The sequence below is a fragment of the Zalophus californianus genome, chromosome 6, assembly GCF_009762305.2.
Source record: "Zalophus californianus isolate mZalCal1 chromosome 6, mZalCal1.pri.v2, whole genome shotgun sequence".
Classification (NCBI taxonomy): domain Eukaryota; kingdom Metazoa; phylum Chordata; class Mammalia; order Carnivora; family Otariidae; genus Zalophus; species Zalophus californianus.
The window spans coordinates 93,176,858-93,191,115 of NC_045600.1; the positions used below are offsets into that span (position 1 = coordinate 93,176,858).

Here is a 14,258-nt window from a genome sequence, read left to right on the forward strand (position 1 = left end):
AAAAGAATTAAAATTTGCCATTTGCAATGACATGGATGGATCTAGAAAGTACAATGTTAAATGCAATAAGTCAGTCAGAGAAAGACAAATACCATATGATTTCACTCACAGGTAATTTAAAAAACACAACAGATGAACAAAGAAAAAAAGACAAAAGACAGACTCTTTAATACAGACTCTTAAATACAGAGAACAATCTGATGTTATCAGAAGGGACGTGAGTGGGGAGTGGGTGAAATAGGTGATGGGGTGTATTAAGAATACACTTATCATGATGAGCACTGAGTAATGTATACAGCTGTTGAATCCCTATGTTGTACATCTGAAACTAACACTGTATGTTAATTATGCTGGAATTAATAAAATAATTCAAAAAAACCTAAAACTCAAAAAAGAAAAAAAAATACAAAGAATACATTCTGGAAGTAATAGATGTGTGGGTTGGGAAAACCAGGCAGGAAGATGATGAGGGTGAATAGGGTCCTAAAAGACTTCAAGTTTACAGGGAAGGTACAATTGGAATAAAACTGAGTTTGAAGCAAACATTTACCCATAAGTGCCCACCTAGATTCTAAAAATGCGGGGAAACCTGAGAGAAGATACTAACGAACATATTACTCTTCCAAGTAGACAACTGATCAGGCAAAAATTTGAGGGAACCACTGTTTTACAGGCTGATTGGTAATATTCTCACTTGGAAATGCACTTCAACCCAGCATCCCAAGAATGCCCTGAATGGTCCCATTCATCAGTAGCACATCATGCTAATCATCTTCCTCTTAGGAGTCCAGACTACTTAGTTTATGGAACAACCATCCACATGCTAAAAACAATGAGAAGACTATTTCTTTGTCTTGTGGCTAGATCTTATAGTCACAAACACTCCCTCAAACTGAAATCCCTCATCACTCAGGACTGTCAGTGCTGCTCACCTTTAGGATATTTCTTCTTACCACAGATGATTAACACATGTGTCTAATCCTTCATTTACTCACCTTCGGTTAAATTATGGTTTGAGCAATGGCTGCACAACTCCAGCCTCCTAAAATGCTAGTGGAAAAAAGTGCTGGAAGAAAAGAAGGCTGTCTACTGAAATCAAGGGAATTTTCCAGTACATGGAAAACAACTATCATACCCATTCACTAACCTATACAATTAGCCAAGAAAAGAAAGAGATCAATATTAGGAAAGAAACATTAGTTAGAACTAGTGAGTGTTCAAGATAGCCAGAATTTATAATCTACATTAAATTTCTCTTCAGGATAGCCGTAACCAAATAATAAATATAACAGGGAAAACTGATCCTTTGACTCAGGAATGAATTGAGTTGCACTGGTAACATAAGTCAGTTTAAGCAGAAAAGGGAATGTATGGAGTCCCAAGTAGTTTTAGGCACAGTCACATTGTGAGACATCAGCAATGTCACCAGAACTGTTTCTGCGTGTTCTATCCTAACCCAAATCTCTTGACCTCTGTCCTTCTGTGAGGTCTTCTCTTCCAGTCAGGCTCTCTCCATGCACTGGACACCTCAGCTGAGAAAGAGTCTCCTCAGATAGTATCTGCAGAAATCCTGAAATTAAGTCCGGCTAACTTCACTGAGGAATGGACTCTGTTAGGCCAGGTCTGGGTCATTTTCCCGAACTTGAGGCAGGGTCAAATGGGGAGGAGTCAATCCCACCAGAACCACATGGCCTAAGAACAAAGGAGGGGTAGTCCACCCGCTAAGAAAACTGCGGGTGTCAGGAGAAATGGGGGAGACAAATTATCCTCTCTAGATTCCATTCCCAATAGCAGTAGAACTCAAAGTGTTGGAATACATCTAAGAACATAGGATCTATACGAAGGAAATCATGAGACTTAAAAAACATGAAAGAGTTCACGTTCTTAGACAAGTTCTTCACAATAATGTAAAGATACTGATTTCCAAATTGATCTATGATTTAATCCCATTCTAACAAAAATCCTAAGCAATGTCTTAATGGATTCCTTATAAACGATTTTTCGGAATTTACGTTAAATAATTCACAAAAATAGCCAAGGATTTGTTTTTTCTTTTCAAAGAACAGCATTGGGGAAACTAGATTTAGACCACTAGATATTCAGGCATACATTAACATATAGTACTTCAGACAGAGTGCTATTAGCAGGGGAAAAGGCAAGTCAACAAAATAGAGAATACTTTCAAATCAGTAGAGGGAAAAATGGACTATCTGCAATGCTGAAATATCTATCCCAACTCTTAGAAGAAGTAAATCCTATTTTATACTAAAAGAATTACAGACTGGATCAGTGACCCAGAACACAGAAGATTTCCTTTATAATCTTCAGACAAGGGTGACCTTCCTAAAAAAGACTCAAACTCTAAAAGCCAAAAAGGTAAAATTTTAGGATGATTTAATACTGGCAAGAGTGTGAAGAGCTAAGCATTCCCTACCCTGGTGTAAGTTTGGATTGGTAGACTCTATTTTGAATGATAATTTGGTAGTAGCCAAGTTTTAATACACATAAACTGATTCAGAATCTCTTTCTAGGATTCTCTCCTACAGACATAGTCATGCATGGTTATGCACACACAAAAAATTGTGAGATGTTGTTTCTCATAGCCCTTAAGAAACATGCTAACATACAGAGCAATGAAAAGCTACATCAGCTTGATCCCACGACCCTGAGACCATGACCCCAGCCGAAATCAAGAGTCAGATGCCTAACTGAGTGAGCCACCCAGATGTCCCTTGACTAGTCTTATGAACCCTTTCTCTTCAGAACATATAGCTCTGCCTTGCCGTTCCATCCTAGTGCATTCTGCATTATTGCAGAAGTTGATGTAACCTTTCATTGTGCTGGGTGTAGAGGCTGCTTGGGATTCTCTCTCTCCCTCTGGCCCACACCCCTGCCCCCCCACTGCTCACACTCTCTCCCTCCCCTTTCCCTCCCCCTCTTCCCATCGCCCTCTCAAAAAAAAAAAAAAAAAAAAAGACATCAAAAGAGCAGGTCCAGTTTTTATAAAGGCCTGAAAGGCCTGGAGGGATACCATACTATTTTTTGAAACCAAGTATTAGTATTTTCATTAAAAGGGTGCAAATACCGTTTCTAGCAAGTGCCAAATGGAAGACCAAGCCCTGGAGTTCAAAAAGGAAACAATCTTCTGAACAAGGAGCACCAAGGCAGTCTTCTACTCCAGCCACACTACCCATGGCCATGACGATGCCAGAGAGCCAGTGTCAGATTACTGAGCGTTTACCACATGAGCAATGTGCACAATGTTCTAGACAGTTTCGGTTGCTAGAATAAGTGCACTGACTGAAATCAACAAAGGCTGGACACCTGTTCTTCCAAAATAATTGGAAATTATTATTATTATTAATTCAGACATTAATGCCTATAGTTTTTCTCCTTGGGCATGTCAGTTTCTTGCTTCTGTTACTGCAGAAATGGGATTCAGGCCAGCAGTTTCAGCTAGTGTGCACAGAAGGACTTCCATTACATCTGCATTAGAACACAGTGGAATTCCAGACCACTCAATGTTCATGAATATTCAGTTAACCATAGAGCCAACTTTAGTTCTGGAGCACCACCTCCCACAAGAAGAGCTCTTGCTTCACTCAACCACAAGTAACACACAGGGCATCATGAATGGAGCACTCTGCTTCTTCAATCACCAATTTATTAGAACCATGCACAACTGTAACTTTTTTCCAGTCCTCTTGAGCAGTTTGCCAGAACCACTTAAATTGACCCGCTCAGCTAGCTCAGCCAAATCCAGCATGTCACCAGTGAATTGGTCAACATGAGCAACTGGCTTGGTTCCAGTTGTCTTACAGAGGACTTCAGGGTCTTCTCTTCCAATATCCCTAGCCACCATAATCTTCATTTTGTTCAGGAAATTTTAATGCAAGATCTCTAAGAGCAGCTCTTAAGAATAGACTTCTGTATGAGAACATTATATCTGGTTTAAAAAATTTGCCTCCCTAAATTTAGGATATAGGCTTCTTCCTTAGCACTGGGTCCATCTGGGCATATCGGAAACTACTATGTGATTATCCCTATCTGTTCTGGAAGCAGATAAGGAAAACCCCGTAAGCCCCATCTTAGCCTTTTCGACTCTGGTTAGATCATCTTATGGGTGAGAACCAGCCCTTCTACCAACTTGTAGTCATCATTTGTCCCACCCAGTTTTGTTATATATATATATATACACACACATATATATAAGCTATATATAGTTTATATATAAACTATACATACATACATCATAATTATAAACATTTATTTAAACTAGAACAAAACAGGGGAGGCTGGCTGACTCAGAGCATGAGACTCTTGATCTCGGGGTCATGAGTTCGAGCCCCACATTGTGGGTAGAGATTACTTACATAAACTTGGGGTGCCTAGGTGACTCTGTTGGTTTCAGCTCAGCTCATTTTAGGATGAGATCGAGCCCCCATTTGGGCTCCACGCTCAGCAGGGAGTCTGCTCAGTGGGGAATCTGCTTGAGATTCTCCCTCTGCCCCCTCCCATCCCCTCTCTCCCACATAAATCTTTAAAAAAATAAACTTAAAAAGTAAAAATAAACTAGAACAAAAGTTCGCCCATTCCCTGACCCTGGCAACTAACAATATGGCATCAGTGAGGTTGGTTTTTTAAATTTTTTGATTTAATTTTATTTACTCTTTCTAGATTCTACCTGGGAGAGAGGTCATCAGTATTTGTGTTTCTCCATCTGATTTACTTCACTTGGCATAATGCCCCTGAGGTTTCTTAACTACTTTGGTATCTCGAAGATCTACACCAGTAGCTGTGGCACAATCACTTCCCTCACTGCATTTCCATTTACTGGAGAAAGCAGACTTGAACACGAAGAAAACTCTGAGTTCAATGAAGCGCTTCCATTATCGAACAGTTTCTTGGTCACTCAGTTCCACAGGTCAAGAGGAGTTAAGATTTCAATACCCTTTTCCAAATCCTTCTGGAAGGACAATGGAAATGATGGCTGGATGAATCTCTTTCTGAAAAAGCTTCAGACAGGAATCTAAGAGAACAAGCAGCGATGATCATCAATGTGGTACCACCTCCTGCTTCTTCATCTGGGGTCTTGGACAGCTCCACCTGCATTCTGGCTGCTGGATGGAACACTTGCATTTGTTTCAAAATAGTGGCACCATGGTTTGTAATGGCCACATCCTTTCCCATCTTCACTTATTTTTATCCTTTTGGTCCCAGGCTTGTTCTAATAGCACCAGCAAGAGTTGGCCCATGGAGAGACTGCTGAGCAGATTTGGGCTGGCATGCTGGGGTCCTCATGGCGCCTTTCCAGTGGCTGCTGGCAGCGCTGTGGAGCACCCGCTCCAGAGCACCAGTGCTTGGACATGGCAAGCCTGGAGGGTCTGGGTGGGCTCAGAAAGGACAGATGGATGTGGAGTCCAGCTGGCTGCAGAATAATGGCATGCACCATTCACCACTGAAGTGGATTAGAACAGGTCACTCCAAAATATGAAACTTTGGCATATTATTTTGAGCTTAAGGCAACTGAGAAATAGCACACACAGGAAGGGCTCTCTGCCCTCTACTTTTCTGCCTAAGAGCAGGACATAAATTTCCTATGAGAAAGGTTCTTTTTTGTTTGTTTTTTTAAAGAGTGAGCATGTGTGAGCACACGTGGGTTGGGGAGGGGCAGAAGGAAAGGGAGAGAGAGAATCTTAAGCAGGCTCCACACCCAGTGCAGAGCCCGACGCAGGGCTTGATCTCACCAGCCCGAGATCACGACCTGAGCCAAAACCAAGAGTCGGGTGCTTAACTGACTGAGTCACCCAGGCAAACCCCCCCCCTTTTTTTTTTAGTTAGTTTCAGAGGTAGAATTTAGTGATTCATCAGTTGCATATAACACCCAGGGCTCATTACACCAAGTGTCCTCCTTAATGTCCCCACCCACCTCCCCTCCAGCGGCCCTCAGTTCATTTCCTCACCTTTTGATCTGCCCCCCCCTTTTAAGTCTCTTATGGTTTGCCTCCCTTTCAATCTTCATTTTATTTTTCCTTCCCCTAGGTTCATCTACTTTGTTTCTTGAATTCCACATTTAAGTGAAGTCAACTGTATTTGTCTTTCCCTGACTTACTTCACTTAGCATAATACCCTCTTTTCCATCCACATTGTTGCAAATGGCAAAATTTCATGCTTTTTGATGGCTGAGTAGTATTCCATCGTGTATATATACCACATCTTCTTTATCCATTCATCTGTTGATAGACATCTGGGCTCTTTCCTTATTTTGGCTATTATGGATATTGTTGTTATAAGCATCCCTCCTCTTTAAAGAATTTTTAAAAGTAATCTCTATCCCTAGCATGGGGCTCAAACTCACAACCCCGAGATTAAGAGTCACACGTTCCACCAACTGAGCCAGCCAGATGCATCGAGAAAGGTGCCCATTTATACCAGGAAGGAGAGAACACTCATCACTGGAGATGGAAATCAACACCAAGAAGACTGTACAGACTGGATTAAAATAACCCTCATCTTCCATTAGTTTCCCCCATCTATTTCCTAGTCCTTTCCCCAGAATATACTACCCCTACCAGTCTAACCCCTTTCCTTTGTCTACTCCACGATGTATCCCTTGTTGTTAAAGTATATAAACCCCGAATCTACACATTTCCTTGAAGTTTTCACTCTTCTATAAAGTCTCCTGTAAAAACATCAAGATCCATGTTTTTCACATGTTAATCTGTCTGCTAAATTCACAGGCATCAGGTAGAGAGCCTAAGAGCTTAGAGTTAAAGTTTTCCTCCCTATCACCTTGCAGGTGATGGGTTGACTGCAAAACGGAAGGTGGAAGTGAAGGACTTTTTATGAGTTTGTGTATTGATTAAATGTTTAAAATAAAGAATTGTATGTATTGTATTTAAAGAAATAAAAAAGGAAATTTTCTTCAATTCAAGTTACTCCTAAGAATAGTCTTATTGGGTGCCTGGGTGGCTCAGTTGTTAAGCGACTGCCTTCAGCTCAGGTCATGATCCTGGAGTCCCGGGATCGAGTCCCACATCGGGCTCCCTGCTCAGTGGGGAGTCTGCTTCTCCCTCTGACCCTCTTCCCTCTTGTGCTGTCTCTCATTCTCTCTCTCTCAAATAAATAAATAAAATCTTAAAAAAAAGAATAAAGTCTTATTAAATCCCAAGGAAAACCAACAATTTTTTAAAAAGATACATACGTTTATTAAAAATTCAAAGATATTTAACAATTTATTGAAGTCAAAAATATAAATTCTTTATAAAATCTAGAAAGGTAGAATTAGGAATTCGATTTCAAAGGATTTAGAATTCCTTATAAAAGTTTTTAATATTACATTCCTTGTCAAACTGGGACTTGGAGGGCTTTTGGCATTCCACCACTGACTGACTGCCTTGAGAAATGAGTCAGCAGTAGCACATGAAACTGGATAGATGAGAGATGCATATTCACTCTTATCCAAAGGTAGCAAAAAGCACCATGTTTCCCACTTAACTAGAATGTAGCTTCTACTGCAATTCTTTAGAGAAGTGAACCTTTAGAATCCATTTTCCCCAATCAAAGAAGAGCCATTTGTGCCTTTGTCCTAATACCTCTGAGTACTTGCCAGGAGTTAAAACTCTGGCTGAACCATCACCACAGGACTCCTTAGATGAAGGCAGGTAAAAATGTCTCAGAAGGTGGTTTACTCTGTTCTATTCTTTCACATCTCAAATTCAGTTGGCTGGTCACAGTTAGGCAGGTAGAAATGCGTTAAAAATTTCAGAACTCACGATAACCTTTTCCAGAAGTAGATTAAGATCACTGCTGTAAAGCATGACAGAAGAGCCTGGACCAGCATTCTTTTCCAAGACGGCAGCATGGGTGTGAAGAAGAGACAAAAGCCATCCTATAAGGGGGAGGGAGAAGGGAATTAGACCGTTTCAGAATGCCCCACGCCTGGACTCAATGAAACACACTGGCACTTCTGGATTAAACAGCAAGGTAACTCCTGGATTTAAAGAATAGAAAAAGTAAATACTGACCAAGAGGCAACCTGTACTTAGGAAGCTGAGTTAGGATTTGTAAGGAATCCAACACAGGGGAAAAGGAGAACATAGGAGACAACTTTGTCACAGCAAGAATACTCACTTTTTGATCTGCCCCCCCCTGCCTTTTTAAGAGGACACCAAGCCCCACTACACACCAAATAATCTGATTAAAAATGGGCAGAGGACCTGAATGGACCTTTCTCCAAAGAAGACCTACAAATGGCCAACAGACACATGAAAAGATGCTCAGCATCACTCATCAGGGAAATGCAAATCAAAACCACAATGAGAGGTCACCTCACACCAGTCAGAATGTCTAGTATCAAAGAAACAAGAAATAAGAGTAGGCGAAGATGTGGAAAAAAGGGAACTGTTGGTGGGAATATAAATTGGTGTAGCCACTATAGAGAACAGTATGGCAGTTCCTCAAAAAAATTCAAAATAGAAATGTCATATGACCCAGTAATTCCATTTCTGGGTATTTACCTGAAGAAAACGAAAACATTAATTTGAAAAGATATATGCACCCCTGTGCTCATTACTGCAGTATTTACAATAGCCAAACTATGGAACAACTCAAGCATCCATCGATAAATGAATGGATAAAGATGTGGTATATTTATACAATAGAAAATTACTTAGCCATAAAGATGAATGAGATCTTGCCATTTGCAACATCATGGATGGACCTAGAGGACATTATGCTAAGTGAAATAAGTCAGAAAGACACAAAAAACATGATTTCAGGAGCACCTGGGTGGCTCAGTCATTAAGTGCCAGCCTTCGGCTCACGTCATGGTCCCAGGGTCCTGTGATCAAGCCCCGCATCGGGCTCCCTGCTCAGCGGAGAGCCTGCTTCTCCCTTTCCCACTCCCCCTGCTTGTGTTCCTGCTCTCGCTCTCTCTGTCAAATAAACAAATAAAATCTTAAAAAAAAGAAAACATGATTTCATTTATATGCAGACTCTAAAAAAAAGCTGAACAAAACAGAAACAGGCTTATAAATACAGAAAACTAGAGGGGAGGTGGGTGGGGAGATAGGCAAAATAAAAAACATGAAGCATTTCAGATTTATTTTTATTTATTTGAGAGAGAGCGGGGTGGGGGGGGAGAGAAGGGGAGAGGGAGAAGAAGCAGACTACTTCCATGCTGAGCAAGGAGCCTGAGGCAGGGCTCTATCCCAGGACCCCAGGATCCTGGGATCATGACCAGAGACTAAGGCAGACGCTTAACCAAGTGAGCCACCCACTATATTGTACACCTGAAATTAGTAACACTGCCAATTATATCAAATTTTAAGTTAATAAAAATTTAAAACTTGCAAAGAAAAAAGAAACCTAAGAGGAACGTAGACTACTTTATCACATTCTTTCCTGAGCCAAGGGCAGATGCCATTTGGGAAACTGGCAAATCACTAGGTTGAAAACAATCATCTAAGACAATAAAGCAAGCAGCTCCATTCAGATAAACGGAGAAGAAAGGAATGGAAGTACAGATAGGGGCTTTTTTTTTTTTTTTTAAAGAGTTGGGGAGAGAGAGGAGTGTAGAGGGGGAGAAAGAATCTTCAGCAGGCTCCCACTGAGCCCGAGGGGCTAGATCTCACAATCCTGAGATCAGGACCTGAGCCAAAAATCAAGAGTCTGAGACACTTAACTGACTGGGCCCCCCAGGCACCCTGAGGTAGTGGCATTTTAACTGTAGCTAGGAAGAGGTGCGGGCATGTCCCCTTTACGTAATTGGGGGAATCTGGGCCTCTTGATGTTAAAAGATTATTCCTTAGTCAATGTTAATTAGCCAAAATAATAAAAACAATGACCTCCTCCCAATTAATTTCCTCTTTAACTGCAAAGGACCCTCAGGGGCCAAATGCCTTCTTAAGACAGGGCTCAGGTCCGGTTCTTAGAGTTCACAGGCCTGAAGAACAGCACACAGACCAAGAAGAATACGGGTTAATGCTAACACCTCGAACTCTTCATATAAGGTCAGGGTTCCGATTCAGGTACTACCTCTCCTCCATAAATGGGGCCGATTTCGTCACCACAGGTGATGCCAACCGCCAACAAGAGCTAAATTTCCTGCGGTGTCTTCCTTAGTTCCTTTTTTAACTTGAGGAAGAGAGGAAAGGAACAGGAAGGAGTCTAGCTCAGAAACCAAGAGGCATGCTCTCTTCTTACTGAAGAATGGTGGTGGGCTTTCCTTGATCATTAAACCGGTTTAAGAGCTGCAGGGCAATGGCCTGCCCCTCTAGCCTAGACCACAGAAATCAATGACCTACAGCTGAAAGCCATAGCAGCTGGTTATCACCCAAAGAAGGACTGGGTGCAGAGGATTAGAAGTAAGGAACTGTGAGTCAATACCACCACTGGGTGCCTGCGCACACTCTCCAACACCTCTGGCCCCGGCTCTTCCCGAGGGGTGTTGGGGGCTGGGCAAGGGGATGCCTTTCCCACTTAACGTTTTAGGCTGGTGCTCTCCACCCTGCAGCGCAGTGGCCTCTGTCTCTCCAAAGGTTGCTTAATAAGCAGAGGAGAAAGAATCCACCTGGCCCAGGGCCGCCCCACTGCTGATTTCACCAGTCTATGAGCAAAGCATCCCGACCCTAACGTAGGCGCATCCTAAAACCCCTAAAACCGGCAAGGCTAAGGCCACAGTGGGCCAACCAGGTCGGGCGCATGGGCTTCAGAATGGGTTAGTAAGAGAGCCGTCTAGCAAGGGCGGTTTCTGCCAGTGTGACTCCGTCAGGAGAGGAGGAAACCAGACTTAACACCGAAAGTCCTCGTCTTGCTGAAAGGAACGCCTCACCAAGTTGAAACCGCTAGGGCCCTCCCGGTGGTGGCCGCGTGGGCGCGTCCCCGGCTGCCCGTCCCCCCGCTTCCCGAGTCCTCCCCGCGCTCACCCAGCCGTCGTGCGCCTCCAGCCAGGCGCGATGCTGTCCTGTGAGCCGATTGCAGAGGAAGTCCACCAGGCGCTCGCAGTCCTGGCGAACGGTGGCCTCCCAGTCCCCCAACTCCTGTTCCTGGTCGATCCCCGACGGCGATCCCTCCAGCAGTGTTCCCGCGAAGGTCAAGAGCGCCACCACGCGGCCCCAGCTTAGGGGCTGGGGGTGGGCGAGTATCTCCCGCTCCACCTGAGCCACCAGCTCGACGCGGTTGCCGCGGTAGCCGCGGTAATGAGACAAGAAGCGCTCGTGACGCTGCAGTATCTGGGCGGCCACCGAGCGCAGCACCGCGGCCTCGGGCGTAGACGGCGCCCGCGCGGGGGTGCCGGGCTCCCGGGCGCAGTACTCTAGGTAGTCGGTTAGCAGCCGCGCGGTGCGCTCCTTCAGCGCGTCCGCCATGGCCTGACCTCTCCCCGCACGGCCCCGAGCCGACCCGACCCGGTTTTCTAGGCCTGGCTGCGCCTCCGCCCAGGGAGGGGCCACCTCGCCCCGCCCCGGTTCCGCGCGCGTGGCAGTTGTTTTCCTAGGTCCGGAGAGGAGCCTTTCGTGGGAATCCCATTTGCACCTGTTCGGGCCCCAAAGGCCAGGCCCGGTGGTGTGCACGCGTTCACACAGCGATCAGAAACAGAATGAGACTTTTGGGGGGATTATTGTTCAGCTCTGGGCCTGGGGACTAAGAACCCAGAGGGGAGAGTCTGGGAAGTTGAGCTAGACTCTTGCCTCCTCTTAAGAAGAGGTTGACAGGGGCGCCTGGGTGGCTCAATCTTAAGCGTCTGCCTTCGGCTCAGATCATGATCCCAGGGTCCTGGCATCAAGCCCCGCATTGGGGTCCCTGTTCGGCGGGAAGCCTGCTTCTCCCTCTCCCACTCCCCCTGCTTGTGTTCCCTCTCTCGCTCTTGATGTCTCCCTTTCAAATAAATAAATAAATAAAATATTAAAAAAAAGAAGAAGAGGTTGACAAAGGCTACCCGCAGCCCTCCACTGACGACTCCCTTGCAAGCATTATTAGCACCTCTCCACTGGACAGAAGCAGCCAGGTGTGGGCTGGATCTGGCACATGTGGCAGGAAATAGGATCCTTCTCTTGCAGGCTGTGGGAGTGCCAATACTAGCTGTATTCATTCATTCGCTCATATTTATTCAGAGCCTGTTAGCACTGAAACGTAATGGAGAACAAGGCATGTGCCCCTGCTCTCAAGAACCCTACAGTCTAGTGCTGAAACAAAGAAACAGCCCCCACAGTAGAGTTTAATTATCACTATAGTAGGAATAGGTGAGTACTCAGCTCCAGGATATGCTTCCGGTAGCTACCATTCCTATATTGCTTAGAATTCTCTTTACTTTTTACTGGCCAATTCCTTATTACTCCAAGCCTCTGTTATAGTTAATATTTCTTACATTAACCTTTCCTTTCTCTGTTCATGATACTCTATGGCTTCTTTCTCCTGATTGGACCTAGACTGACACAGAATTGGTATTAGCAGTGAAAATTCTGGGGCTGCAGTGGTCTGGATTATGTTGAAATATCACACTTCAGGGTGAAAGAGGAGTTGGTGCCCCTTGTATCACCTACAAGAAAAAAGAGGCAAGACATTTGGGAGGTCCTTTTGGATTTTGGAGGCAACATACACCACATATGAGTGTGTGAATTGGACCCATCTACAGGCTGGTAGATTGGGAGGAAGAAGAGAAGGTTCTGTAGCACATTTAGGCTATAGTATGAGCTGCTCTACCACCTAGGTCTTATGCTCCAACAGATCAAATGATATGTGTTGTGTCAAATAGGGATCCTGTATGGACACTCCAGTAAATACCAATAGGAGGATTATAGCACAGACCTCTAGGTTTTCAAAGAAAATCTGTGTCCTCTTCCGCAGATAGCTATTCTCCTTTCAAGAAGCATGTTCTGACTTGCTACTGGACCTTGGCAGAGCCTGAATGACTAACCATGCGATATCAGGTGACCATGTAGCTTGAGCTCTCAACACGTGGATGTTGTCTGACCTACCTAGGCATAAGGTTGGGCATGCACAGCAGCAATGTGTCATCAAGTGGAAGTACATAGATAGATAGATAGATGATAGATAGATTATATATAACTGAACTCAGGCGGATCCATTAGGTACAAGTAAATTGCATGAGTAGGTGGTTCAGAGTCCTGCAACACCAATTCTTACTGCTTTGCCTCCTCCCTCATTCCATACCTATGACCTCCAAGGGATTGCTTATGATCAGTTGACTGAGGGAGAAAAACTCAAGCCTGGATTACAGATGGGTCCACAAGTGGACAGCTGGAGCGTTACAGCCCCACTCAGGGGTGACTGTGAGGACATTGGTAAAGGAAAATTCTCCCAGTGGGCAGGGATTCAAGCCAGGTATTTGACTGTCTGCTATGTCTGGAGGAAGAGATGGCCAGAGTACATATTTACACTGATTCTTGGGCAGTTGCTGATGGTTTGGCTGGATGGTCAGGGCCTTGAAAAGACTAGGATTGGAAGATTGGTGACAAGGAAATCTGGAAGGAGGTATGTGGCTGGATCCCTCTGATTGGGTACAGACTGCAGATATTCAGGTCCCATGTGAATATTAGGAGCAGACTCTTAATAATCAGATAGACAAACTTCTGTGCTTTGTGGAGTCAGAGAGCTTCTTTACCCAGCCAGCATGGTGCTTGTTCTGTGGGCCTGCAAACAAAGAGGTGATGGCAGCAGGGAGAGCATATGGCAACAGTGGAATTCTCCCTACAAAGGTTGAGTTGGCCACTGGTACTGGTGGGTGCCTGGTCTATCAACATCAGTGATTCGTTTATAGTGAGCCATATGAATTTCATCAGAAGGGAGTATAAATCTCTGTGTATTGAGCTCCCACCTGAACTGTTTTTGACATCTTATGGGTACCCTTGTGGAGGTCAATGTTTTGAGATATGTTCATATTTTGTCAGAGAGTAATGTTTTCCTTTGTGAACACTACATTTTAGCAACAAGCACAGTTTTTTCTTAGATTTGGAGTAGTTTGGTGGTGAGTGGTAAATCCTCTGGCCCTGACATTGGCTAACTCCTCATAATTATCAGTTGAACCAAACAGCAAGTGAACAAATTAACCTCTACACAGAATTTCTGATCCACATGATGCAAGGAGGCAGTTTGCTGTCAGACTTGGTTAAAATCCTGGCTCTGCCACTTAGAAACTGTGCAACCACGAGCAAGTTGTTCAACTCTCCTAGCCTCAATTTCCCTACCTAAAAAATGGAGGTAATAAACTGCACCATCCCACTGTTACAAGGATTATG

At 44.1% G+C, this 14,258-nt stretch overlaps 1 protein-coding gene and 1 pseudogene across 1 annotated transcript; both read right to left on the reverse strand.

The window, feature by feature from the left end:
• Positions 1-3,226: 3,226 nt before the first annotated feature.
• Positions 3,227-5,301, reverse strand: LOC113909184 (annotated as a pseudogene).
• Positions 5,302-6,594: 1,293 nt separating this feature from the next.
• BCL2L10 (BCL2 like 10) lies at positions 6,595-11,369 on the reverse strand. The gene is made up of 3 exons (XM_027570306.1): positions 10,929-11,369; positions 7,776-7,891; positions 6,595-6,682 (listed from the first exon to the last, which is right to left on the reverse strand). The coding sequence occupies exons 1-3, from the start codon at positions 11,367-11,369 to the stop codon at positions 6,595-6,597; spliced, it is 645 nt and encodes a 214-aa protein (XP_027426107.1).
• Positions 11,370-14,258: the final 2,889 nt, after the last annotated feature.

Bases quoted from the DNA above. Each gene is read 5' to 3' on its own strand.
- BCL2L10 (XM_027570306.1), bottom strand. From the start codon at position 11,369: ATGGCGGACGCGCTGAAGGAGCGCACCGCGCGGCTGCTAACCGACTAC. The intron at 7,892-10,928 runs GTGAGCGCGGGG...TCCCCCTTATAG, and splicing joins TGGAGGCGCACGACGGCTGG to GATGGCTTTTGTCTCTTCTT. The intron at 6,683-7,775 runs GTGAGTTCTGAA...ATGTTTTTACAG, and splicing joins TACTTCTGGAAAAGGTTATC to GAGACTTTATAGAAGAGTGA.